The 27718-nt window shown below is 33.8% G+C and overlaps 5 protein-coding genes and 2 non-coding genes across 8 annotated transcripts; 3 read left to right on the top strand and 4 right to left on the bottom strand.

The window, feature by feature from the left end:
• Nucleotides 1-180: 180 nt before the first annotated feature.
• nhx-8 (Sodium/hydrogen exchanger) lies at nt 181-8680 on the bottom strand. 2 transcript variants are annotated; one of them, NM_001026557.4, is made up of 8 exons: nt 8550-8680; nt 5846-5942; nt 5303-5444; nt 4009-4438; nt 3236-3553; nt 2083-2501; nt 1690-1948; nt 182-1207 (listed from the first exon to the last, which is right to left on the bottom strand). In NM_001026557.4, exons 1-8 carry the CDS (start codon nt 8550-8552, stop codon nt 830-832), a joined length of 2046 nt encoding a protein of 681 aa, NP_001021728.1. In that variant the 5' UTR covers nt 8553-8680; the 3' UTR covers nt 182-829. The 2 variants fall into 2 exon arrangements, with proteins under 2 accessions (NP_001021729.1, NP_001021728.1); NM_001026558.5 differs by lacking the exon at nt 8550-8680 and having other exon boundaries at nt 181-1207.
• On the top strand, nt 3735-3839 carry Y18D10A.28. The gene has a single exon (NR_050661.1). It is a non-coding gene; the product is annotated as an Unclassified non-coding RNA Y18D10A.28 (non-coding RNA).
• Nucleotides 8681-8741: 61 nt separating the features above from the next.
• Nucleotides 8742-15128, bottom strand: gsk-3 (Glycogen synthase kinase-3). The gene is made up of 4 exons (NM_001392959.1): nt 14890-15128; nt 13541-13809; nt 12118-12694; nt 8742-9828 (listed from the first exon to the last, which is right to left on the bottom strand). Exons 1-4 carry the CDS (start codon nt 14980-14982, stop codon nt 9679-9681), a joined length of 1089 nt encoding a protein of 362 aa, NP_001379044.1. The 5' UTR covers nt 14983-15128; the 3' UTR covers nt 8742-9678.
• On the bottom strand, nt 10172-10225 carry Y18D10A.29. Its single transcript, NR_101635.1, has one exon. It is a non-coding gene; the product is annotated as an Unclassified non-coding RNA Y18D10A.29 (non-coding RNA).
• A 2657-nt stretch (nt 15129-17785) lies between the features above and the next one.
• Y18D10A.4 (uncharacterized protein) lies at nt 17786-18440 on the bottom strand (the record flags this gene model as incomplete). Its single annotated transcript, NM_060841.2, has 2 exons — nt 17786-18029; nt 18078-18440. 2 exons carry the CDS (start codon nt 18438-18440, stop codon nt 17916-17918), a joined length of 477 nt encoding a protein of 158 aa, NP_493242.1. The 3' UTR covers nt 17786-17915.
• Nucleotides 18441-22529: 4089 nt separating this feature from the next.
• Y18D10A.3 (NAD(P)H-hydrate epimerase) lies at nt 22530-25084 on the top strand. The gene is made up of 3 exons (NM_001377663.1): nt 22530-22708; nt 22758-22834; nt 23708-25084. Exons 1-3 carry the CDS (start codon nt 22546-22548, stop codon nt 24173-24175), a joined length of 708 nt encoding a protein of 235 aa, NP_001364575.1. The 5' UTR covers nt 22530-22545; the 3' UTR covers nt 24176-25084.
• Y18D10A.2 (Gamma-interferon-inducible lysosomal thiol reductase) lies at nt 25048-26813 on the top strand (the record flags this gene model as incomplete). The annotated part of the gene is made up of 4 exons (NM_060839.5): nt 25048-25322; nt 26266-26430; nt 26474-26564; nt 26649-26813. 4 exons carry the CDS (start codon nt 25048-25050, stop codon nt 26754-26756), a joined length of 639 nt encoding a protein of 212 aa, NP_493240.2. The 3' UTR covers nt 26757-26813.
• Between the last annotated feature and the right edge of the window lie 905 nt (nt 26814-27718).

Genomic DNA, 27718 nt, shown 5'->3' with positions numbered 1-27718 from the left:
GTAGAGGCTCATATTGTGTGGAATACAAACTACAAACTAAAAAAAAAAGAAATTAAAAAATTAAAGCTCAACAAACTTTTTTGGATTTTTGGAAAATAGTAAAAATTAAACTTTTTGATTTAGGCACTACAAACTAAACACTACCAACTTGGTTGAGGTTCAACTACTACAAACTACAAAAAACGCATTGAAATTTTTATTTTATTACCACAAGACCAATCTTTTAAAAAATCGGGGAAAAATATGACAAAAAATCCAGAGGGCGGGGCGAATCACAAATTATTGATTTTTTTTCGAAAAAAATCAGATTATCAAAGAAAAAATCGAAAGATCAAAACACCGTATTAATGACGCGAAAGTGAATGTTTTTGAGTGGGGGCGGGGCCCCGGGAGAGAGTGGGCGGGGTTTAAAACTAATCGATAAAAGCATTTTTTGATGATGGAGGGTCAATAGTTAGAGTGGAACCGGCTATTTTCAGGCAATTTTCAGGTTTTCGAGGGAAAAATCGATATATCGGAAATTTGTTCAAAATCGATAATTTCGAAAAAAAATTTTTTTTGGAATTTTTGAACTTTCAATTTTTTTAAAAGATACTCAAATTTTCTCTAAAAATTTCCCGAAAATTCTGAATATCAAAAAAATTATCGATTTTCCGAAAATCGATATTGCGAAAATCGCCGGTGCCACTCAAAAATTTTACATGATAATCGGGTTTTTTTCAGGGGGCAACAAAAAAAAGTAAGCTGACTAGAAAATCACAGGTAGAGAAGGCAAAAAAAATCGATAAAAATTGTACAAAATCCGAAAAACCAGAATTTTTCCGGTAATTTAAAACTCGTTTGTCGATGAATCACTTCCCGAACTAATCAATAAATGATGTTCTCCACTGACTCCGCCTCCTCCAGCAGAAATTATGACGTCACTGCTGTTACGTGACCCACTTCTTCCACGTGTCGGTGTGACGTCATCCTTCATTCGTCCACCACCGCCCACGCCTCCGCCACCTCCAAATTCCACGTCATCACTATCAGTCATTTGATCACTGGCAAGAGCTCGCTTTGTGAGTGCGGCAAGTTTATCCCGATTTTCGAGACGTTCGATGGCCGTGAATTTGCGGACGAACAATTGACGCATTATTCGGCCAGCTGATGACGTGGCGTCGAGGGCTGACTTCTTTGGACCCCAATCATCACTGCCAAAGAAGGACTGAAAAGAGTAAATTAGGGGTGGTTGAGGCTCTGAGAGGGGTAAACTACAAACTACAAACTGCAAACTATGAACTATAAACTATAAATTATAAACTACAAACTACAAACTACAAACTACAAAATGCAAAGTTCATTTTTCGGTTGGAAACGTAAAAATGACAGTTTTTGGGATTTCAAGTAAAAAAACCAAAAAAATTGGGTTACGAGTATTGAAAATCGATTAAGATTGATATAGTACACACTACAAACTACAAACTATAAAGTACAAACTACAAACTACAATCTAAAATCCTTTGTAGAGGCTCAAAGACTACAAATGAAAATATATCTATAACCTCAGCGTAGGTGGAAAAGTTGTTACAACAGTTTGTATTTGGTTGAAACTAAAAACTACAAACTACAAGTTAGGGACTACATACTACAAGGTAGAGACTACAGACTACAGACTACAAACTACAAACTGCAAAAACGAGCACTTACCATTTCCTGAGTTTTACTCATCATAAGAGCCGACGAATTTCCAGTTGATTCCTTATTTCTCGGCGTTCTCCTCCGTTTGCGTTGTCTCTCATTTGGATAACATCGATTTATAAATGAAATGAATGGAAGTGCTGAACCACCCAAAAAGATGGTTGTGAAAAGGATCAGAAAGAGTACTGTAGTCAGTAGAATCGATTTTTTCTCCTTATCCAGATCCATGTAGAGAACCAGAGCAAAGCATACGGCTCCACGCATTCCGCTGAAATTTTGTAGAAAAATTGGAAATTTTAGCAAAAAATTATTTTTAAAAAATTTCAAAAAAAAAAATTCACAAATTTTTTTTTAATTTTCAAAATTGTTTTTTCTGAAAACTTTAAAAAAAATTTTCCTCACCTAAACCACATGATAATCTGATTTTTCATCGAAATCTGTACATCCTTTCTACATTGATTAACCAAATAAGCCAATGGGAACACATTACACGCTCGTCCCAACAGACACAAAACAACACTCCAGAATATGAGCCACGGTGCAAAATTGAGCTTAATCGTGAAGAATGCCATTCCGATGTAGGCGAATGTGGATGTTTCGGCGACAAATGATATGGTTCGGAATGTGTGCCGGAATGTGATTTGAGCAATTGGGCTGACATTATGACGTGTGAATTGGGACATTGAAATACCACAGAATAGAATTGCCATGATACCCGATAGATCAAGAGCCTCGGCGAAACCATATGGAATGTAGGAGAAGATAAGGAGAAGAGCAAATTCCAGTGATGGGGTTTTACGGAGATCCACGTGTTTGAAGAGCTGTAAGTAAATGAATTGATTGCACAAACTACAGTATTATTAGCAGTATTATTAGCAGTATTAATATTGGTATTGATATTCTTATTATTGATGTTAACATGAGTGTTATTATAATTGACTTTAGTGATATTATTATTACTAAGTGTTTATATTATTTTTGGTATTAATTTTATTATTAACACTAGTACAATAATAGTTATTGTTATTGTTAGTATTAGTATTAGTATCAAAAAAATGGCAAGTATTATTATAATTAACGTTAGCGGTATTATTATTAGAGGTATATATTATTAGTATTATTACAAAATAAAAATGTTAGTGTAGTTAATAGTATCACTGTTAGAACTGCTATTATTATTACTATTAATAAATTAATCGCATGACGCGGTTTACCTGTGTTATTGATGTTAATATGAGTATGACTTTTATTAACTCTAGTAATATTATTATTATTAATAGTTTCTGTTGTTAGTATTACTATAATCGTGAGTATTATTTTAATTAACGTTAGTCTTATTATTAGGGTTGTATTACTATTCTTACTAGTTAGTATGATTATTATTAAAACTAGTAATAATCTAGTTAGTATTAGTATTATTATTCGTTTTAGTAACATTATTATTATTATCATGAGTATTAGTATTATTAATATTATTACCGTTATTAGTATTATTGTTGGTGTTTTCTATTAGGATTACACCCCTTTTTCCGTGATCAAATTCAAACTAACTCACCAATGCACTCAACAATCCAATTCCAACACCAAGACACGCCGAGAAGAAGAACATTTCCGTAAATGTAACAAATGCACTGGTAATGATTTCTGATGCAGGTAACGAGTTGAACGATGGCTTTGCGTGTCGAAGAGCCGTCGCCGCGAGCACAATTGACACAGCGTCATTGAGCATTGATTCACCGAATACAAGCATATAGAGTAGGGATTCTACTTTTACAGCTTGGAAGATTGCAAGCGTTCCGACGGGATCCACAGCTGATATCATTGCGGCAAAGGCGAAACATTCGAAAAATGTGAACTCGAAAATAAGGCCAATCTGAAGGAAATTGTATTGGTTGAGGGTAGCAAACTACAAACTACAATCTTGAAACTACAGAGATAAAAAAGCCGTAATTAAATTCAAAATTTCGAAACTTAGGCTTAGGCTTGGCGTCAGTGGCGAGCCTTAGCTTAAGTTGAGGCTTAGGCTTAGGCTTAGACATCGGTTCAGGCTCAAGCTTAGGCTTAGGCTCTGGCTTACGCTTAAGCTTAAAACTAAGCCTTAACCTTAGGCTTAGGCTTAAAACTAAGCCTTAGCCATAGCCTTAGGCTTAGGCTTAGATTTAGGCTTAGTTTTAGGCTTAGGCTCACTGATCGATCTTATAAGGGTTTATTATGGTTTTTTTCCAGAAAAATATTTAATTTTTGTAAAATTGATAAAATCGTTTAAAAAATTTATAACTGTTTCATATGGTCATTACGATCCATGTTCTATTATAAAAAGAAACTCACCGCTCCCAAAATATAAAGCCCGGCTCCAATAACCATTGCAGAAATCGTGGTTCCAAATATGGCAAAAGTGAGAATCGGCACAAAATTTGAGAAAAAGTATCCTTTGTTCAGATTATACGCATTTTCGAATATTATTGGTGGCAATAAAACAAGAAAAAAGACATCAGGGCTTAGAGCCTCAATTTCACTCCAATCTCGACGTGAATACGATAGAATTGATCCGATAAGTGCTCCGAGAGCAACAATTGCAAGGGATTCTGGCATCCAATGGATTTTTGAGACGATTAACATATGAACTACTAGCGTTGCTAACATTATTACGAATAAAATGAAAAATATCGCCAGAGATCGCTTTTTCTCCTCTGAAACATTTCCGACGATTGCTGCACCATGTTGTTCGAGGCTTGTTGCATTTGCATCGATTGCTTCACTGAAAATTTGTGGAAAATTTTGGTTGAGGCTATGTAGATTTTGTAGTTTGTAGTCATTAACTTAAATAAAACATTTTATTTGGAAACCTATAGAATTTCTGAAATTCTGAAATTTTTGAATTTTTTTCTAGGTTTTTTTTTTGGAAAAATATTGCCAGAAAATCTAAAAATTGAATTATTATTATTCGAAGTTGTTATTTTTGGAAAACCAGTTTCTACAAAAATTTCTGAAAAGTTCGGCCGCCTAAATAAAAAAGTTAGGCCACTTACTTTTTTCACACGGTCTCGAGGTAGATCACTTAAAAATTTGACAATTTTATCGGAAAATCAAAAATTGAATAATTTTGTTTTCAAATATTTGGCCTAAAAAAAGGGAAAAACTCGGTCACGATTAATTTTTTAGACGATTTTTTTGTTGGAAAAATATGGAATTTCTAATATATTTTTCAGTTCTGAATTTTTTCCTGAGAAATTAAGAAATATTGCCTGAAAATCGTACATTTTTAAAGTTTTCATCTAAGATTTTTCAGGAAAAAAATTATGAACGAATTTCTCCAAAAAAAATTTTATTTTAAAAAAATCCGCTAAAATTTTCGATCACCCAAATTTTAAATTTTTTGACGAATTTTTAAAAATAATTATTTTTTCAGAAAAAATGACATTTCTGAATTTCTAGAAATTCAATTTTCTTTTCCAAAACTTGAACGAATTTTTAATTTTCAGAAATCTTTTCCAAATTTCCAAAAAAAAATTTCGACTTCCCCAAAGTCGTTAATAATTAATAAACATATCCCAATTATGTCAATTCTAAATTAATAAAACTATAAACTACAAACTACATACTACAAACTACAAACACTAACCCCAATACATCAGTCTTATTGACGGCAACTACCGTATCCTCACTCTTCACGGCACCGGAAACGACTGACGCAGAAGCGGACGAATCACTTGAATCCGAATCGACGGTTTGGAAGATTAACAGGAAAATGCATATTGATAAGGCTGAAAATTATCGATTTTTTGTTTAAGAATGGCTATTTTTGTAGCGTGGCCGTGGAAAAACTCGGCCACCTGGTGTTCTGTTTTTTTTATATTTATTATTATTATTATGCTTTTAAAGGTTTTTTAACCTCAAAAAAACACAGAAAATTAGGCGAAAAAAATTGGTGGCCACGAAAATGAAAAAGTTCGGCCACTGATTTTTTTTTCACGGCCATGTGGCTAATCGATCGAATAATTTAGAGAACGCGAATATTTTTGATTTTTCCTTTGTTTCTCGAATATGTCTCAAATGTCAAAAGGTTTTTGCAATGTGGCCTAGAAATTTTTTTTTTTAACTCGGCCACCAATTATATTTTTTCGGCCATGGAATGTGTTTTGTAGTTTTTATAGTTTGTAGTCACCTGTTTTTAACGCAAATCGCATAATTCCACTGGTTGCTGTTCCTTGATTCAGTGTCGACTCCCACAGTTGCCACGTGACACCATTCGCGAGTATTTTCTGGAATAAATAGAAAATATGATTCTTTTTTTGAAAATTAGAACAAAAAATATATTTTATGTGGCATTTTCAAAAGTGTCACGCATAATTACAACAAAAAGTTTTTTGGTCGCAATAACTTTTAAAAAATTTTCTTTTCGAAAACTAGTACCACCGAAGTTTTTATAGGAAAAAATTTCTGAATTTGAGAAAAAATTTTTAATATATTTTTATTTTTAAATTAAAATTGTTGTTCAATTTTATGCCAATTTTTATTACCCAGACGCCAAATTTCTCGATTTTTGGATCAAAAATATGATGCCTCCCGGTCCCGACACGACAATTTTTTTTGTGAAATGCGAAAAGGTGTGCGTCTTTAAATAGTACTGTAGCTTCTTCGGACTTTTGTTTTTTTATCGATTTTTTATAGTTTCATGTTTATTCATAAAAAACTTAAGAATGGAAAAAATGTCGCGAAGTCGGTGAATACAAAGATTCACTCGCTCACGACTTATTAATAAATATAAAGATTTATTAACAAGAGAATTAAAAGTAAACATTAATTCAATATTATTACGTAACACTTGCTCTTCAACACTCAACATCATCTCTTCAATCAACGGCAACAACCATGCAAAAGGACGGCGTCAGAAACCCCGATTCAAACTACCGCCAAAAGGACGATTCAAGGCGCATGAGGTCTCGCCACGACACATACAACAACGACTGCGACCGTACTCTTGTCATCATGGCGCAGCGCACATTGGCCTAGTCGGCAGTCTTCACCGGTCTTCACCACCACAGCACGTGCCCGACGGTGGCACGTTTAAATGAATGTTTGAGTGTTAGTGATTCAAGGCTTTCCCCTTGAATCACTCGTAATAAATGAATTAATAGAATAAGAGTCTTTTGTTAGTCCTATCAGTACCTCATGGGCCGGAAACCACTCCGAAACAAAAAAAACACTAATTTCACAGAAAAAGTTTTGAAAAATCGAAACTTAAACAATTTACCGAAAAAATATGAAAATCGACAAAAATTCCGTAACAAATAAATTATTTAATTATAGTACTCTTCAAAGGCGCACACTTTTCTGTATTTAACAAATATTGTCGTGTCAAGACCCGGTACCGTATTTTTGGTGCAAAAGTCGCAAAGGTGCAAAAGTTTTCAGAAAATAGCGGGTTTTTTTTTTGAAAATTTTTGTACGTTTTTGTGAAACAAATTGTAAGCAGGTTTATTATGGTGAAATTTAAAAATCAGTTGAATTTTGTAATTTTCTGGCAAAATTTTCAAAAAAAAAGTCGGATTTTGTCACTTGGTCTAGAAAAAAGAAAAGTCAGCCTTGGATTTATCGAAAATTTTCAGAAATTTCCGTTTCAATTAAAAAAATTAATTGGAAAAGATGAAAATTAACAGTCGAACTTGTAAATTTAAGTAAATTATATAATATTAAACGAAATATTAGAAGTTTTATTAAGTAATTAAACGCCTAAACATTAAGGCTCAGACTACAAACTACACAATTTCTGAGCCTCAACCAATATCTAAATGAAAAAGAACATAATGAAATGGTTCAAAAGAGTGCAAAATGTGGAATCCACGTGTATTTCACACACACACACACACACACGTTTCAATCGAAATTCTTCTCTTGTATGAATAGAGAGAGAGAAAGAGACGACGAGAGAGTGTGCCGAGCGCAGAGACCGCAGACAGTGTAGTGGAAACTGCGCTCTATTTCTTTTTTAGCACACACTCGTACACTTCCAATAACCAACCAGTCATTTAGCAAATATTTGGAAGAAAAAAAACTCGTGGAAATTTGGATTTTTAAAGATTTTCAAAGGTTTTTTTTTTGGAGTTTGTAGTCGAATTTTTCTACGTGGCCGTGAAAATGGAAACCTCGGCCATGAATTTTTTTCTTGAAAAAAACCAATTTTTTGTACTTTTTAAAGAAAATTGCAAGAAAATGTATAACTTTTCACAATAACTCGCTTAAAAAAATAAAGAATTTGAAAAAAATGTAAATTTATTGAAAAATTCGTAAAAATTATTAAATATTAACCAGACGTAAAAAATTGTGATTTTCGCCCCAAAAATACGGTATCCGGTCTCGACACGACAGTTTTTGTTAAATACGAAAAGGTGTGCGCCTTTAAAGAGTACTGTAACTTCAAACTTTTGTTTCTATGCAATTGTTATCGATTTTTCTGTCTTTCTTTCGGTAAATTGTTTAAGTTTAAGTGTTTTTATTGTAATATTTGAGTTTTAAATATGCTTTTACCAAAAAAAAAACCGAAAAATCGATGAAAACTCCGCAGCAACACAAGTTTGAAACTACAGTATCCTTTAAAGGCGCACACCTGTTCGTATTCGACAAAAAATTGTCGTGTCGAGACCCGGTACCGTATTTTTTGCGCAAAAATAGCAAAATTTCATAAAAATCCCGGTTTTCGAAAAAAAAATCGTCGATTTCGCTCTGAAAATCTAAAATTTAAAAAAATTTCCAATTTTCAAAAACTAAAAAAACTTTCATTTTAAAGCCAATTCCAAGCGGAAAAAAAAAGTAATTTTCGTAGTTTGTAGTCACAAAGACTACAAACTACAAAACCACCACAGCCTCACCATTTATGTTCAGTAGCAATGTATAGTAAATTTCAGCGCCAGCGGTTCAAAATGAAAAATATTAACAAGGAAGCTTCTCGTCTCTTCAAAGGCGCATCGGACAAATAAATGACTGTTTAATGTCCAAAGAAGAGGCATTATTCGGAGATGCGCGCGCGGGGGGATGATCATTATCTCGAAAATCTTCAGAAAAATCGATCCACTTTTATTTCCAGGAAAAAAAATGAAAATAAAATGAGAGAGAGAGAGAGAGACGGAGAGAATTTGGATGGTGTGTGAAATTTCAGTTGGTGGTGGTGGTAGAGTGGGGAAAAATAAAATATTTTTAAAATGTAATGAATTGGGGGGACAAATACTATATTTCCAAAAAATATATAAAAAATTTCCACAAAAACAGGGACATTGGCGTTGTGGGGAGACACTTACAGAGCAAAAAAAAGAAAAGAAAAAAAGACAGAAAATATGGGGGAGAGAGAGAGCAGTTTTCAATTCATTTTTGGCTAGAAATTTCTTTAGAGGAGAGCGTGGGAACACAAAATCGGGATTACAAAAGAAAACGGCGGCGGAGGGGGAGGAAATGTACAGAAGTCGCGGATTTTTTCAGGCCTTTGGGCCTAGATGAAGTCCTAAAAAATTGGGCCTCAAAAATTAGGCCAAAGGTTTAAAAAACCCAAAATTTTTGGCCTAAAACCCAATTTTCAGCCAAAATTTCAGGAACCTTGAAAACCTAATTTTTAGCCAAATTTTCACAGAAAAATCCAGGGGGGAGCCAGGTGGGGTAAAAAAAAAAGAGTAAAAATTCAAGTTTTTCGAGACAAAAAAGCTTGAGGGGACAATAAAATAAAATAAAAGAAGAGCAGCAGACAATCGAGTTGGGGGGAAATGCTTCTACAACACAGTTGCTATGGAGACGATACGGGCGATGGAGGGGGGTGGGGGGGGGAGGGCTCAAAAGAAAAAATAATAATTTTTTTCTTAATGATGATAGGTATGGAGAGAGAGAGAGACAGAGAGAGAGGAGAGGATGGATGTATAAAATCAATGGAAAAGAAAAATCCCACGGAAAATGAAAAAAAAAGAAACATTCGAGAGAAAATTCAGAACCAATATTAAAATAAAAAAAAGAAGTTTAAGCCGATGGGCCAGCCACATCACCGCTTGTCGTTGAAACTTCACCAGTTCCCATTGGACCGTCCATCTCAAGTGTTGGAAGAGGTCGACCAGATGGAAGACGTGCATCCGGGTTTCGGAGCTCATCAAAGAATGCGTGCTGGCAGGCCTGAAAAAGACGAAAAACATATATATATTGGTTGAATTGTTAAAGTAGCGTGAATTGGGGGCGATTTTGTCTCTCAAAAATTTCAAAATACAGTCTCAAATTCAGAAAAACGAGCAAAATCGATATTTTTGTCCATTGTGAGTTCCAAATTCCCCATGTTTGAATCCACGTGGAGTCAGAAAGTCCCATTTTGATTTGATCTACGAAAAATGCGGGAGATGAGACGCAAACATCTCAACTGATTTCACATGGTTAAAAGCGTGCAGACGTTACAATTTTTCTGGGAAAAAATTCCCGCATTTTTTGTAGATCAAAACGCAGACAATTCCCTCCAAAATGCAAACTCCCCAATCGATCAATCAACGACATCGAACTCCGCCCACTTCATCTGATTGGTTGAAAAGTGGGCAGGACGAATCGCTGATTGGTCGGGAAGTTCTCGTTTTGGAGGAAATTCAAAATGGAAATTTAAAATATACTAGTTAGTCACAATAGGGAAAATCGTGTTTTCGAAAGTTGAATTGTTCATTTTTCTCGATTTTGCTCGTTTTTTGTGGTTTTTCTAAATTTAAAAGTGTTTTCAAGCCAATTTTCTAATTTTCAACCATCATACCACGTAAATGTCTCCATCTTTAAAATTACGAGAACATCATAATTTTCTGGAAATCTCATTTGTAGTATGGCCTCTAATATTCTTGCAGTTGACATTTAGTTACTAGTTTCAAAAAATAAAAGTACGGATAAATTGTGAGCCGAGTTTTTTACTGCTCACTGCTTGTCAGCGAGTTCTATAAAAATTCCAAGAAACATTTCTTTCCAAGTTTTAGCTGAAATTTTGTTAAATTCAAGTTGAAATTTCAGTGGGATTTTCAATTTTTATGTCTATTTCAGATTTCACTAACTTTGAATTTATAGCTTTTTTTTCAAAATTAAAAACCACGGTTTCACAAGTTATCTTTTTCCAAAAATTGGAAAAAAAAGCCAAAATTCTGCAATTTTTTTTGTGTAAAAATCTAATGCTCCCATCTGCTTCCATAAATATCTTCCATATTCGTGCCAATTTGAGAAATCTAAGAAAAAAAACCGGGAAATGGCTTGATCTATGGGAGAATTACAATGAGGAAACAAAGATTTCAACGATAGATATTAAGGCGATTTTCAAAAGCAACCAACGAACGGGGTGGACTTTCTAAGCGGTTTTGTGAGGGGGCGATCGAATTTGTGAACAATGAAGATACTTTTTTTTGGAAAAATACAGATAAAATCATTGAATTTCGTTTCAAACTGGCTGCTTTTTTTTTGAGCGATCGAAAATCTGCAAAATCTGCAATTTTCAAAATGGAGGAAAAATAAGCTGACCGAATGGCCGAAATTTTTTAAATAAATTTTCAGTCAACTGTCTAATGTCTCAAAAATCACACTCAACTTTCTCTTTTTTTTTCATTCATATTACGGGAACCGAAAATTCTGAGAAGAATGCGTATTACACATCATAATTGACGCGCAAAATATCTCATTGCGAAAACTACAGTAACCCTTTAAATGGGTACTATAGCTCCGTGTGGCGATTTACGGGATTGATTTTCGATATGAATCTATTCTATATTTTCCTTCGTTTCTTCGTATTATTGTCTCATTTTTTGATTAATAAATGCAGAATAAAAATCGAGCCCGTAAATCGACACAAGCGCAGCGCTACAGTAGTCCTTTAAAAGGTTACTGTAGTTTTCGCTACGATATATTTTGCGCATCGAATATGTTTTTTTAAGGATTTTGTGTTCCATAATAACTTTTGTGAGCAAAAATTCGCATTTTTTGAGAATAAAATTACAGAACATTCGCTTTCAAAACCGAAAAACAAAAAAAAAGTCCATTTTTAGACAATTTCAATAATTTTTTGACACAATTTTAATATAAGTTTTGTTTTTCCATTTTCAAGTGTTTTTAAACGTTAAAAACTACCGGAAATCAGTTTTTGACATTTTTTGTGCAATTTTCGCCATTTTAATTATCTCGATAAAAAGTCGAAAAATTCAAACTTCCATTAATTTTTAGAGATTTTTCTCATAAAATTGTAAAATAGCCAAAATGATTAAAATTCCTGAATTTCGCAGTATTTTTTAAACTTTTGGGCAATTTTCTCAAGTTTTCAATGACAAAAAATCAATTTTTTTCAATTTAAAAGGTTTTTAGTTGAAAAAAGAGTCGATTTTCAGCAATTTAGTGTTGGGAAAACATTTTTAATTCATTTTTCGGCCTTTTTTCTACAAAAACCCCCAAAAAACTCACCGCTTGAGGTGTTGGCCGAGACGTCGGCGTATACTCGATAATCTTCGAAATGAGATCAATCGCTTCAGCAGGCGTGTGTACACGGAATACCTTATTCCATGGATGTGCCTTTATCTGTGGAAATTTGAATTCCTTGTAGTTCGGATTCATACTTTGAATTTGTTCACGAGTCGGTGTTCCAAGAACTTTAATAATTTCAACGAGTTGATCAACTCCAGAGTCACCAGGGAAAATTGGTTGGCCGAGAAGAAGCTCTGCCATTACAGTTCCAGCCGACCAAACGTCAATCGAGTTCGTGTAGTTTGTAGCGCCGAAAATGAGCTCCGGAGCACGATAATATCGCGAGCAAATGTACGAGACGTTTGGCTCATTGCGAACCAAATATTTGGCAGATCCAAAATCACAGAGCTTAAGCACTCCGCTTTCCGGGTCAATGAGCAAATTCTGAGGCTTAATGTCACGGTGACAGATTCCAATGCTATGAATGTAGGCCAATGAACGGAGAAGCTGATACATGTACAATTTGACATAAATCATTGGAATTTGTTGTCGCTGCTTCGAATAGTGCCGGGCAACTCTGCAAAAATTAAAAATTTCAAATAAATTTCGCAAAACATCAAGTTTTTTTGTTTAAAAATCGATTTTTCTAAATTTTTTCAATTTTTACATAATTTTTTCCATAAATTTTAGTCAAAAATTGTCAAAAAAAAATTTCTAGGTTTTCAACTTGAAAATTCAAAATTATAAAAAAATAGAATATTTTCAATTTTGTAAAGAATTTTGCAAAATTTCAAGTTTTTTTGTTTTAAAATCGTATTTTCTAAATTCCAAGCTATCAGCCATGTAGTTTGTAGCCTTTCTATACGTTTGGAACGCATTTTTGAACTTTTAAATAGCTTTTTACATAAATTTCAGGAGGAAATTCGTGAAATAGTGCATTTTAGTCAAAAATGTTGCAAAGAAATCTGCTTGAAATCGCCCTGTAGCGCTGGAATTCGGGAAAAATCAATTTTTATCTTAAAAAATCAAAATTTAGCGAAAAAATTCAATTTTCGAACCAAAATTTCACAAAATCGACGGAAAATCAAATTTCCATGAATTTTTGTCAGAAATTAACAAAAAAGGTTAAAAAAATCAGGCATTTTTTGATTATTTCCTTTAAAAATTTACATTAACATCATTTTTAAACAGTTTTTCACAAAAAAAAACATAAAAATTCAGCTTTTTATTGAATTTCTACTATTGTTTTTCAAAATTTTTAAAAATATCTTTAAAAAAGAAATTCGCAATTTTTATTTAAAAATTTCCAAAAAAATTTTTTTTTTCAATTTTTAAATAAGAAATTCTCTTTATTTTTGAACAAAAAAATTCCGCTAAAAACTGAAATTTTCCAGAAATTTTTAAAAATCCTAATAAAAATAACCTGTAGACAGTTTCAGGAACATATTCGAGAATCAAATTCAAGTAGAGTTCATCCTTCTTCTCGCCGCTCGAATAGAAAAAGTATTTGAGCTTCACGATATTTGGATGATTCAATTTTCGCATAATCTGTAGTTCACGATTCTTGAATCGTTTGTCCTGAAGAACTTTCTTGATTGCAACCATTTCATTTGTTGTAGAGAGTTTGGCAAGGAATACCACTCCGAATGATCCATTTCCAATCACTTTCTGATCGTAGTACGAGATTTCAACCTACAATACATTTTTTTTTAATTAAAATTTGAATTACAGTGTTTTTTTTCGTTTGGAGATTTTTTAATAATAATTTTTTCACATTTTATCAGCTAGTTTTCCAGCAAATTTCCTTTTTTTTTTTTTGAAGAAATTGATATTTTAAGTGCTTGAGTAAAATCGTGTACTCCACGAGGAAAAGGAGAACAATTTTGTCAACCTATTTATTACGTGTTTATCCACAGATGAGAAAAATCGCCATATCTGCCGCGCAAATGAACCCGCGGGAAGAGATAAAACTACTGTAGTTTTTAACCAATTTGTGTAGATTTACGAGCTATTGCGTCATCGTTGAATTTAATTTGCAGGCGTTTTTCTAATTTTTTTGTGTTTTCTTTTAAGATTTATTCAATAAATAGATAAATTTCAATATAAAAAAGAGTGAAACACGCCTGAAAATTAAAAATTGCGGCTCAAAATTAAATTCAACGATGACGCAATAGCTCGTAAATCTACACAAATTGGTTAAAAACTACAGTAGTTTTGTCTCTTCCCGCGGGTTCATTTGCGCGGCAGATATGGCGATTTTTCTTATCTGTGGATAAACACGTAATAACTCATTTATTGTGTTGTACTAAATATCGAAAAATATATTTGTATCACTTCCAAAGAGTTTTTTTTTGTGAAAATCCTCATTTTCATGCATTTCCACCAGAGGTGGGCGGATATTTTTTCGGATATTTTCTAATAATGAATTTATCAATAAGTATTGATGTAGTTATTCTGGAAGAAATGTATCCGAACAAAAGAGTAACTATTAAGCAATCGGATATTACGGATATTACGGATATCGGATAATGGACTTGCATATCGTTTATACAGAAAACTTGTAGAATTTTTTTAGGTTTTATCATATTAAAATGTTGCTTAATAGTTACTCTTTTGTTCGGATACATTTTTTCCAGAATAACTACATCAATACTTATTGATAAATTCATTATTAGAAAATATCCGAAAAAAATACCCGCCCACCTCTGATATCCAACTTCTTTTCATCCAAATTTCTCCGAGAAAATTAAAATTTCCTCACTCAAAACCAACCTGCTGATCAACACCATCCGTGGCGACTGACGCGACGACCATCGTCACTTGTTTTCCGCTTTTCAGCGAGCACGATAGTAACTGCTTATTCATCACACCACACTACTGATTGATTTGATTCTTGTGTGTGTGTGTGTATATATGAGCTCTGTCCAATAAATGAGAAGAGCCAGAGATTAGATGATGAGGATATGATGTGGTTTTTTGAGAGGGAAAACGGAGAGAATGAGGCTATTCACCTGAAAATAAAAAATAATAAAATATTTCATTTGGGCGTTGGGTTTGAAAAATACGAGGAAACGTATAAAAATGGGTGATATTTAAGGCAAATATGAGGTGAAATGGAGTAACATTTCAAAATTCGATAAACTTTTAGGAATTCCTAGCCAAAGTGGGAACAGGGGTGGGCGGCAAACGACTTTTTCTGGCAAATCGGTAAACCGGCCAATTTCCGACGAATCGGCAATTTGTCGAATTTGTAGGACTATTAAAGAGCTGTTAAATATGGATTTCGCCAAAAAACTTTACTGGAAATTAGACGATTTTTGGCATTTTCAGCCCATTTTTTTAGGATTCGCTTCAAAAAATCCAAAATAGTCGTAGGGGAGCTCTCATTTTGGAGGATATTCAAACTAGAATAGAATTTAGCCAAAAATTGAAAAAATCGAAGTTTTAAAAGTAGTATTTCTCAAAACTTCTAAAGTTTTTTCTAAAGCTTAATGTAATGTTATTAGCTCGAAAAAGTTGGCTAACTCACTGTAATAAAAGGGAAACGCCAAAACTGCCAAATTTTTAAATATAGAAATGAATTTTTTGAATTTTAAAATTAAAAAAAGGGAAGTAAAATCTAATCCGACACGTTTTAATGTACGTTTTTTTCAAAATAAATAAATACATATTCATTCGAAATTGAATTTTTCTAAATTTAGCGGCAATAAAAAATATATTTCTAGAAGAAACTATATTTTTGGTACTTATGGGTTTCGTTCCCCCCAAAATGATTTTTAATTATTCAACACTACCTTTTTAATTTTAATCCACACGTTATTGTTTATTTTAATACTGTTTTCATTTTTACAAGGCTTAGAAAATCATTTCCCTAAGCCTGGGAATGAAAAAAAAGTTCACGTATCAATTAGAAAATATGGAAATCATTTTGGGGGGAACGAAACCCATAAGTACCATATTTTTTGATTTGGAATTGATATAATTGCTATTTTCGTAAGTATTTCAAAATTCTGACTGAATCAAAATAAAATGCTTCAATTGCTCATCTTAAAATAGCATGTAAGCCCATTTTGCTACACAATTTCAAGAAATTTCACTAGCGCGATCGAAATAACCAGTTTAATAGGAAATTACTCATATTTTCAACGGAAAATGCTCAAAATCGCCAAAACTCACCGCTTCTCACTAACGATTGAACGAAAAATGACTAAATTTCGGTGTTGTTTTTTTTATTTTAAAAAACTAATCCAACACGTTTTAAAAATAAATAGAATTGCTTTTTATATAAATACAAAAATACATTTTATTTCAAAATTGATTTTTTCCAATTAAATTTCGTGGCAATAAAAAGGTACGTATTTTTTTAAAATGTTGTTCCTTGGGAAAAATCAAAAAAGATTTTGGCTAAACAGGATTCTATATTGATCGTAATAGGGAATATATAAATATATATACCGGAAAACTGGCAATTGTCGTTCGGAAAATTGTTTTCCGGGAAACTGCCGGTTTGCCAGTTTGCCGGAAATTTTCATGTTCGGCAAATTGCACAATGTCAATTTGCCGAACATCAATTTGCATATATGTATCTTTATATATATATATATATATAATATATATGTGTCAGTCAATATGAGGGGGTGGAAAAGAAGGAAAAACAGCTAAAATTGAGTGTGGTGAGCGAGTGAGCGCGAGCGCGTGTCTGATGGAGGAAATGGGCAAAAATATGGTGAGATGGAGAAGAAAAAGGAAATGAAAAAGAAAAAAGAAGAAGAAGAAATGCGCTATCAATGTGGAAATAAGCATATTCAATGTTCCCATGGTTTCTATTTTCATTCTATACTGATTTTATATTTATTTTTGTATCGGAAATGTTGAAATTCGGCAATGTCGGGAATGTCCAATTAAGGGTGGACGGAAATTTGGCAATTTTTTTTGCGAACTTGCCGGTTTGCGGATTTGCCGGAATTTTTCATTCTCGGTAATTTGCCGATTTGCCGTTTGCCGGAAATGTGCCGTTTTGAAATTTTTTCCCGTTTTCTTTAAGTATTTTCATAGAATTTGCTTACTGTTCAAAATAGATATAGGAACATTCACAGAATGGGAACAATTTTGCCGATTAAAATTTAAATTCTGAAATTTCCAAAAAAAATGTGCGAATCCGCAATTTTCCAAAAATTTTCGGCAATTGCCGTTTTTTCGGTACATCGGAAATTATCGGTAAATTGCCGGTTTGCCGATTTGCCAGAAATTTTCAATTCCGGCAATTTGCCGATTTGCCGGAAATTATATCGTATATTCGCAAATAATAGAAACGATACTTTAAAGGAACACGCTCACATTCTCAGTGGGTCTCGTCACGACCCCTCCGAAAAATTCTAGAATTGTGATTTTCTGAGTCTTTGGCTACAGTTACGGGTACGGTAGAGTCCCTGAGTACGGTAGATAAACAATTTTTTTCGTGCCGAGACCCGAAATCTAGTTCTCAGGTTAAAAATCGCAATTTTCATTTTCAACGTTCAAATTCTATGACATTTGTAGGTATATTTAAGAAAAAACCCCGGAATTTTCGATGAAATTTCAGAAAATTCGTGGTGGTTACAAAAAATGCCAGGAAAAAAAACCGAGAAAGTAATATTTAATTTAAAGAAAAATTTCCTCAAAATTTCATTAACGTTTGAATTTTTTTTTTCGAAAAACACTGTTAAAAAATAACCGTCTAACACTCGTGATGCAAAAAAAAAATCCATCGGATCGGCGGAAAATAAATCAAAAAACGGTAGGAATCTCGTTCAAATATTTCAGAATGAGAGTGTCCAAAAGCCTATAATCATAGGCTTCAGGAAGCAAAAAAAGAACGAAGAAAAAGCAAAGGAATTCTCAATTTTCCGCTTCGTTGGCAATCTGTGAAAGAACTGGAAAAATAATCAATAGCATGACATTAAAGCTATATAAAATATAACCTGCCATACATATATTTTCTCTCTGTCCATTCCTCCAGTAACTAGCAACACGCCAACCACATACCAAGCAACCAAAAGGCTCCAGAGAAACAGAGAAACCGACACCCCAAAGGCCTTCGGCGATGACGACGACGACGTAGCTGTAGCCACAACAGCAGCAGTGGAGAGAGTGAGAGAGAGTGAGAGGCAATCTAAGGAGAAGAAATGGTAACCGATAGATCCATCAATGTGTGATGAGTCATCAGAGACGCAGACACTCAGAGTCCGCCCGTCTACGAGACGCAGACAAGGCGGCCCCCCACATCTCTCTGACACAACATTCGATCGCTTACTGACTGCCTCTGTCTGTCTCTCTCCTGTCATTCTCTGTGTCTCTTTCACATAGTGAGAGAGAGAGGAGATACGCAGACAGCTAGACAGACACAACCTCCCAAGTAGTAGTCGTCAGTCAGCACCCCGGTCGCCGCCTCGGGGGGCCGATCGATGAAGACGTCTCCTCGTCGACGACGGGGCGGCTCCTCTACTTCTCCAGCTCCACCGAAAAAAAAAGAGAAAACCTCTGAGTGAGAGAGAAGCAGACAGATAAGCAGCTTCTCGTCCCGATCCGTGCAAGGTGATATGCGAGATGGATGGAAGCGGAGAAAAGGCGATCGGGTGATAAAAAAAGCAATAACAACAACAAAAAAATTTTTTAGTTTTTTAATAGTTTTTTTGTTCGATCGATTGGGTCTTCCATATGGTCCTGCTCCCCATATGGGAGGCAGGCCCGGTTTCAGGGCCTGACGCCTGCCTCCATCCTGCTCATCACCTAAATCCTGAATTCTATCGTGAAATCAAAGACTTGGTGTTTGTCCCAAACGGCTGACATTTTTCGGGTTCCGTACCGCGTCAGGCAGGCGGAGGTCGCCGCAAGGCAGGCAAGGTAGGCGTTAGACGCCTACCTGGAAGCCCTACGATCGATGTATCGGAAAACTGTAAATTTGATCACAAATTCCGAATTGTTAGGAACAGGGATCTGTAGATCAACAGCTGGCACTGTGGCCGCGGAAATAAAGTCGGTGGCCGAATTTTAACGAAATTTACTGTATGTGGTCCAAGCTTCATTTTTGGCGATCTTTTTTCAGATTTTTGATACAGTTCAGCTTGAATGCCCGATTCTGGACAGATAAGCAGCTCCTCGCCACAGACGAACCTTTTTCGAGCGAAAATTATCAAATGGTTCGAAGATTCAGAATAATTTCGGAAAAGCGACCAAAATCTGTGGATAAGCTGTACAAGACTGGTGAGATTCCTGCCCGTGGCCGCGGAAATAAAGTTGGTGGCCGAGTTTTCTCGAAAATGCCAATTTCGAAGTCTATGGAGCTTTCCCTAGTAAAGTTGAAGCAAACACCGATAATACAACAATTTTATATGAAAAACGGTGTTTTTTTTTTCCAGAAAACCACAATTTCTCGAAAATTGAATCGAAAAAGTGCGAAAAAGCATGCCAACTGGGCAAAAATCAATGATTTTCCCACACATCCAACAGGGAACATCAACAATAACATTGGAAAGCGTTTTCTTTTCCTTTTTGTATTGAAAAAATGTGGCTTGTCGTGGAAGAAATCTCGAAGAATTTCTTTCAAATCATAAAATGTATTGGGATCGGGGGTGGATGAGAGGAATTGATTGCCGATCAGGAAAAAATGGCAATTTTTCTTGTAAAAGAGCACAGAGCACAGAAGCCAGAAGTCTAAAAATGGGCAAAAAACCAATTTTGGGAATTTTCGAGTCGATTTTCAGAAATGCCTAAAAAATCAAAATTTCCAAGGTTTTCAAGAGTTTAAATAATTTTTTCTAGCTATAATCCCAGTTTCCGGCTACAAAGCTCGATTTTTAAGCTATTTCGGTAGATTTTCAACTACCGATTCTAGTACTTCGAGCTCACGACGATGAAATTTCCGTGCTTTTTTATTGAAATTCGGTTGTGAAAACCTTGAAAAAAATTAATTCCCCTCGGAACTTATCATCACCAAATTATTACTAATTCCCAAACCTAAATCACATGCCAAAACAGGTGAAATCACTCTCCAAAACTTCTATACGAATCCGAAAATAGACCCACAAAGTCTGCGAGAACCCAATTTTTTCACGAGAAGAAGAAACAATAATAATTTTTGAACGGGGATGGATATGAGAAGAACACATATGTCACGAGAGTCTTGTCTCGATCGACACACAGACAGAGAGAAATATTGGAAAGAGAGAGAGAGAGAAAGATAGGCGAACACAATACACTCTCAGACACTATAAACAATCGATTTAGACACCGAAATTTTGATAAATAACCGAATATTTAAATATATATATATATATGTATACAGTACTTATACTAGGACATTGAAAATTAAAATTTGGAATTAAGTTAGGACATTACAAAATTAGGAATAGAAACATTTAAAATACCCTATGGGAAGAAAAAAATCAGTGAAAATTTCTGTTAAAACTAAACTTATGATATCACGAGAACAAAAAATTCTGAGAATATGTGTTGCACAGCATATTTGACGCGCAAAATATCTCGTAGCGAAAACTACAGTAACTCTTTAAATGACTTCGAAAATTGAGCTCGTAAATCGACACAGATGCGCTACAGTAGCCATTTAAAGAATTACTGTAGATTTTTGTTACGAGATATTTTGCGCGTCAAATAGGATGCACAATACGCATTCCCAGAGTTATGCTATCATATTTGATGAATGTCATGAAAAATTCGAAAAAATCAATTTTTAAAATTAAAATTTTTGTCGAATTTATTTTTCTATTCCCCAGACGCGAAAACTTCTCATTTTTAAGCCAAAATCCTGGTCTCGACACGACAATTAATTGTGAAATGCGAAAAAATGTGTGCGCCTTCAAAGAGTACAGTAATTTTCCTCGATTTTGCAGTTTTTTGTTAACATTTTTGTGTTTTTATGAATATATTTCATCGAGAAATTATGAAAATTGCTTAGAAACGAAATTTCGAAACTACAGTACTCTTTAAAGGCGCACACCTACTCGCTTTTGACAAAAATTTGTCGTGTCGAGACCCGGGTACCGTAATAAATTGGGGAGTCGTTTATATATTGACAGAAAATTGCCAAAAATCTAGAAAAATTGGTTTTTTAAGCGTTTAAAATGGTTTAAAATCGAATTCTTTGAATTTTTCATAAAAAACACCTCAAAAATCCATTTTTCGCAAAAATCGATATTTCTAGTGCTCATAATAAACAATTGCAATCTCGCTCTATAGCATTTTGAACCGTTTGTATCACGAAATAATCATAAATTCCAGTCGGGCCGGTTAATCGTTTTTTTTTTGCATAACTATCAGATTTTTCCGTTACTTCCGCCAGTTACTGACGTCATTAGGTGACGAAATGGGGGGAGCGATTACGATGTATTGTTTCTTCTTTTGTTTGTGTTGCTGTGTTACCCATATCAATCATTGGACGAGAAAATAGTGTTCGAAAATTGAAAAAAATGGGGAGAAAACTGTGATTTTTGGGGAAAAATGGATTTTTTCGGTTAAAATTGATTTTTCAGTAAAAAAAAAGATGTTTTCCTTTAAAAATTGATTTTTTCCGCGAAAATTTTTTTCAGTAAAAAATTGAATTTTCCAATAAAAATTGTTTTTTTTTCATTAAAAAATTAATTTCTCTGTAAAAAATAGATTTTTCCATTGAAAAATTGTTCTTTTTTCAGAAAAAAATTTATTTTCCATTAAAACATTGACTTTTTTCTGTAAACAATTAATTATTCCGTGAAAATTTTTTTTTCCTTTAAAAATTAACTTTTTCCATAAATATTGATTTTTTCCGCAAAAAAAAAATTTTAGAATCGATAATTTTACCAAAATAATGCGTTTTTTCCTATAAGTTCACATAATTTAATTTAACTTTAATGGAATTCAAAATTTTTGCCATTTTTCGCGAAAAATGTATTATTTTATCGTTTTTTTTTTAATTTGAATAGCCTAAAATTAAGCTATTTCAGCAAAATTCAGTTTTTTGGTTAATAAAAATTAATTTTAAATTTACTTTCGCCAAAATTCAATTTTCCCGCATTTTTGCGGTTTTTTTCACTGAACTTGCAAGAAAATCACATTTTCTGCGAATTTTTACTTCCAAATTGGATTTTTTTACTCGAAAAATTTTTACATTTCCGGTATTTGAAAAATTTGCAAATATCTGAGCAAGAAAACCAATTTTTGGATAGATTTCCCAGCGAAAATCACGAAAAATCGATGAAAATTCAAAGCATACAACACCAAACAGCAACTGACAAGAAACCGAGTCGTGTAGAGGTGGAAAAGAAAAATACAAACAACTTTGTTGTGTTTTTTTCTTCGTTTTTATGTGGTGAACTCAATAAAATTATTTTATTTTATTGAATTTTTCTTGGATTTTCATGCGAATTTTCACAATTTCCAGGAAAAAAGAGCACAATGGTTCACATAATCTCAAAGAAAACCGTCTCATTTATTGGTCAAAAGCTTGCCGCTCAAATTGATGAGCAACTTTTCACCAAGTACGGATTCAAAGTCGAACAGCTTATGGAGCTTGCCGGTTTGGCAGCGGCTCAGGCTATTGCTGCACACTATCCAAAGAGTAGGAGAGCATCGAGGGGCTCAGTGAGCATCAAAAGTTTTCGTTGCAGGCAACGTGGCAGTCTTGTGTGGACCCGGAAACAATGGAGGCGACGGATTCGTGTGTGCTCGACATCTTCAGCAATTTGTAAGTTTTTTCTATGGGAGAGCATCAGTGTGTGAAAGTTTCCCATTTTGATTTGATCTTCAAAAAATGCGGGAGTAGAGACGCAGGCTTTTCACCTGATTTTGCATGGTTAAAAGCGTGCTGACGTCACATTTTTATGGGAGAAAAATTCCCGCTTTTTTGTAGATCAACCCGTAATGAGATAGGGTGTCAGGCTGCCTCATTGCGGTTTGATCTACAAAAAATGCGAGAATTTTTCTCCCAGAAAAATGTGACGTAGCACACTCTTAACCATGCAAAATCAGTTGAACAGTCTGCGTCTCTTCTCCCGCATTTTTTGTAGATCAACGTAGATCAATCTAAAATGAGGCACAACGCATCGGAAATCAATGAAAATATTGATTTTTTCGATGATTTTGCAATATTTCGTCTGGAAAGTCCACACTTTTAATGATCTACCCGGAAAATTAAGTTGGATATCCAAATTTTCAACGAGATTTCGATTTCTAAAGTAATTTCGGTAGCATCGAAAATTTTCATTTCGATTTTAGTAGCTTTTTCCTTGGAAAAACTTGATTTCGCAGTAATTTTTACTGTGAAAATCTTCGTTTTTCTCAACAAAAAACACTGCAGTAATCCGGTGAAGTACGTACAGTACCTATAATACGTGCATATTTTATAAATATACGTATCTAGTCGAAAATGACTCATTTTTCTCTACTTTAAGCGATTTTCTAATAGTTTTGCACGAAAACTATGAAAAATCGCCTACAAAGCATGAAAAATTACGATTTTCAACACGTTTTCTCTTTCCAAGGCCTTTTTGGAGTTTTTTTTTTCGAGAAATCTATCGATTTTGTAGTCATTTTCAAGTAAAAATGTGCAATTTTCCAGGGCTTCACCCCATCGATCGTCTATCCCAAAGAATCTCGAAACGAGCTCATGAAATCTCTGGTTGTTCAATGTGAAACCAGTTCAATTCCAATCACAGCCACACTTCCAACCAATCTTCAAGCCTTTCCACTGATCGTCGATGCTCTATTCGGCTTCTCCTTCCATCCACCAACTCGTGAGCCATTCACTGAAATGCTCAAGACAGTGCGTGCTTCTGGAATTCATGTGTTCTCAATCGATGTTCCTTCTGGATGGGATGTAGAGTTGGGAGCTCCGAGTGGCAATGATGATGACGTCATTCATCCACATTCGGTTATTTCATTAACTCTTCCAAAGTTATGCATGAAAAATTGGACGGGACCACACTTTTTGGGTGGACGTTTTGTGCCGAAGAGCCTTGTCGATGAGCATGAGCTTCTGATGCCACAGTATCCAGGATTCGAGCAAATTGTGAAGTTGGAAGATTAATTAGTATTCCAATTATTTTTAAACTGTTTAGATAGTCCATAAAAACGTATTCTAGAGACATTTCAAATTTATTTTGAATATTTGAGAAATATTGAATTTGGTAGGTTTTACGGGACATTTTTTAGAGCCGAATGCAAAAAAGTTATTGTAATAGGGTTTATTCAAGTAGTGGTTGAAAATTTAAAAAGTGTAGAAAAATGACGTTTTTATGTATTTCAATCAGGGATGGACAAGAAAATTTCAAGAAATTTCAAGTTTTGAGTATGTGACATTGTAGCGTTGAAAGCCATTTTTATGTGGTTTATAAAGTTAGAAGAGAAGTATCTAATCCATTTTAGATATTTCAAAAATATTGAGTTTCAGCAATTTTACGCCTCTCATTTCCTCACACAAAATGGGGTGTAAAATTGCTGAAACTCAATATTTTTGAAATATCTAAAATGAATTAGATACTTCTCTTCTAACTTTATAAGACACATAAAAATGGTTTTCAACGCTACAATGTCACATACTCAAAACTTGAAATTTCTTGAAATTTTCTTGTCCGTCCCTAATTGAAATTCATAAAAACGTCATTTTTCTACACTTTTTTGATTTTCCACCACTACTTGAATAACCAAATTAAAATTTGCATTCGGTTCAAAAAATTACCCCAAAAGTAAATATTTTTCAAATATTCAAAATGAATTTGAAACGTCTTTGAAATATGTTTTTATAGACTATCTAAATTCTAGTTTTAAAATAGTTTTTGAGACTTAATTTTTGAATACTGAAAACTGATGTGTTGGATATGATAATTCTCTTCTTTTTTCTCATTTTTTCCCTGTTCCCCCACACAATTTTAATTTAATTTATAATTCCAATTGTCAAAAATGCAAATGAATCCGAATAAAAGCCCACCGATTTCCATTAATTTCCCACTTTTTACAATGTCAAAATTTCTGCTTTTCATCTCAATTTCAGCAGTAGCAACAGCTTCAGATTTAGTGGAAGTTTTTGGTATTTCTAGATGTCCGGATACATCGAAATTTATTCATAATCAACTGGTTCCGTTTTATCAGAATTACAAGGGAAATCTGTCGGACGGGCTTAAGCTTGATTTTCATGCGGTACCTACAGGTGGACACCAGGTTGATGGAAAATATGTGTGAGTTTTTCAGGTGAAAATTGGTGAAAAATGGCTCAGAAAATAGGAAAAGGCTGAGTTTTTACACAAAACTTCTAGATTTTTCAGGAAAATTATGAAAATATTGATTTTTTCTAGTTACATCTCAAAACGTGTGTATTTTTAGTACTGTTTTGGAGCCAAAAAGTCTCAATTTTCTGCCAAAAACTATGAAAAATTCTAATTTAAAATGTATTTCCAGTCGAAATTACAGCGTAAATCTAAGAATTTTCATAATTTTCTCAGAGATGCACTCAGAGAATGGCTCAGAAAATAGCAAAAATTGGTAAAAAGCTCATATTTGACCCGAAAATTCCAGATTTTTTTTGTGGAAATTATGAAAAACTGCCGAATTTGTTTTGGAGCATGTTTTGGAGCCAAAAAGTCTCAATTTTCTGCCGAAAAATATGAAAAATTCTAATTTAAAATGCATTTCCAGCCGAAATTACAGCGTAAATCTAACAATTTTCACATTTTCTTATAGATTCCCCCACTTTATCCTAAAATTTCACTTTTAATAGTGGAAATTGTGTCAAAAATAGAGATTTTCCAGCAAAAAAAAGAAAACTAACTGGCAGAAATTCAAGGCGATTTTCTATTTTTTTATAATTTTAAACGGAAAAAAACCGAAAAATCCCCGTTTTTTTTTTGCAATTTTCGAACGAACTGTTTTACCAAAAAACATCAAATTTCTAATTTTTACGCTTTTAAACTTTAAAAAATCGAGAAAAATCGCATTTTTCACACTCTCATACCGGGAAAATTGAGAAAATCAACATTTTTTTCCACTGAAAAAATCGAAAAATCCCAGTTTTTACGATTTTTTGTTGAATCAGCCAAGCTTAGAACGTGAAAAGCGATTTTACAGCTGAATTCTCGAATTTAAACAGAAAAAAATCGACTACAAACTACACAAATCTTCCAGAAACCGATGCCTCCACGGAGCTCTCGAATGTGCTCTCAACAAACTACAAATGTGCTCAAAAAAGCACATTAAACAAGACTGGCTCGTCACAGCCGGATGTATTCAAGGAAAAACGGCATATTCTGCTGGTTTGAAATGTTTGCCGGACACTGAGGAAGGGAAAATGTAATATAAAATTAATTTTCAGCGGGAAATTTGAATTTTTCAGTGTTCAAAACTGTGCCGAATCGGAGGAAGGAGAATATTTGTTGAATGATGAGAATTCGTATCGTTACAATGTGGCGCCACACTCGGCTTGGGTAATTTTTTAGCGATTTTAGGATTTTTCTGGGCTTAAAACCACTGGAAAACCGGCTTCGCTATCCAAAAATCAATATTTTCAGCTTCCATGGATTCAAGTAAACGGAGAACGCAATAGAAACGCAGAATTTAAGCTGAAAGACGTGATTTGCCAGCTCGAATCGATGAAAGGCAATGAGATTTGCAAATAATTAGAGATTTTTTTTTTTTGAAATGAAGTCTTGAATAAAGTGGTTAAAGGGAAGAAATCCGGAGAAAAATGAGCGGAAATGAAAAAAAAAAGGGAAAAACCGGAGACAAATGGACTGAAAATGATTAAAAAATAAAAATAGTTAGATTTTGACGGAATAAATCGAATGTTTCGATGAAAATTCACAAATTTTACTAAAAATTATGAATTTTAACACTAGGAAGTCAAGGAAACACACACAAAAAGCTTAAAAATCGGTATAAATTCGAGAGAAAGTGAAAAATATCCGATTTTTAAGCAGAAAATCGATTTTTGGTTTAAAATTCACGAAATTCACTGAAAACTAAGGAATTTAACACTTCGAGAAAAAGCATAAAACCGACTAGAAACTACAAATTGGTCGAAAATTGGAGGAAATCGGGCGGAAAATGTTTTAAAAAAATGAAAAAAGTAGATTTTTGGGCGAAAAATCGAATTTTTGGTTTAAATTTAGCGCAATTAACTGAAAATTATGGAATTTAACACTTGAAAATCGAGAAAACGTATAAAAATCACTGAAAACTGAAAAAATCGATGCAAAAACCGCCAAAAAATATTCAAAAAATTCGAAGCGTGGTTTGCGAGACTGTAATCGTGGCGAGACCTGCGGAAGGGTTTGGGCTATGCGCCTTTAAAGTTCGGTGGCCTAAATTTTCGAAAACAATTTCGAAATTTCTTTTTTCCAGTTTTCATCAGTTTTTCGCTTATTTTTCGAGGTTTTTTTGCAAAAGTGCTTAAAAAGATCAATTAAAAACTAAAATCCTACTTTTTCTCAAAAAAAAAAACTTAAAACTCACTAAAAACCCTAATAATCGACTATATCACAAATTTCTCAGTTTACACTCGTTTTTTCTCTTTATTTTTTATTTAAAATCACTATCGCACGCTTTTTAGGCCATTGTCTCTCGGCCACGGCCACAAACC

The sequence above is a fragment of the Caenorhabditis elegans genome, chromosome I (genome assembly GCF_000002985.6).
Source record: "Caenorhabditis elegans chromosome I".
Lineage (NCBI taxonomy): Eukaryota > Metazoa > Nematoda > Chromadorea > Rhabditida > Rhabditidae > Caenorhabditis > Caenorhabditis elegans.
Note: the sequence above shows the minus strand (reverse complement) of the source record. Positions and strands in the feature narration are given on the sequence as shown.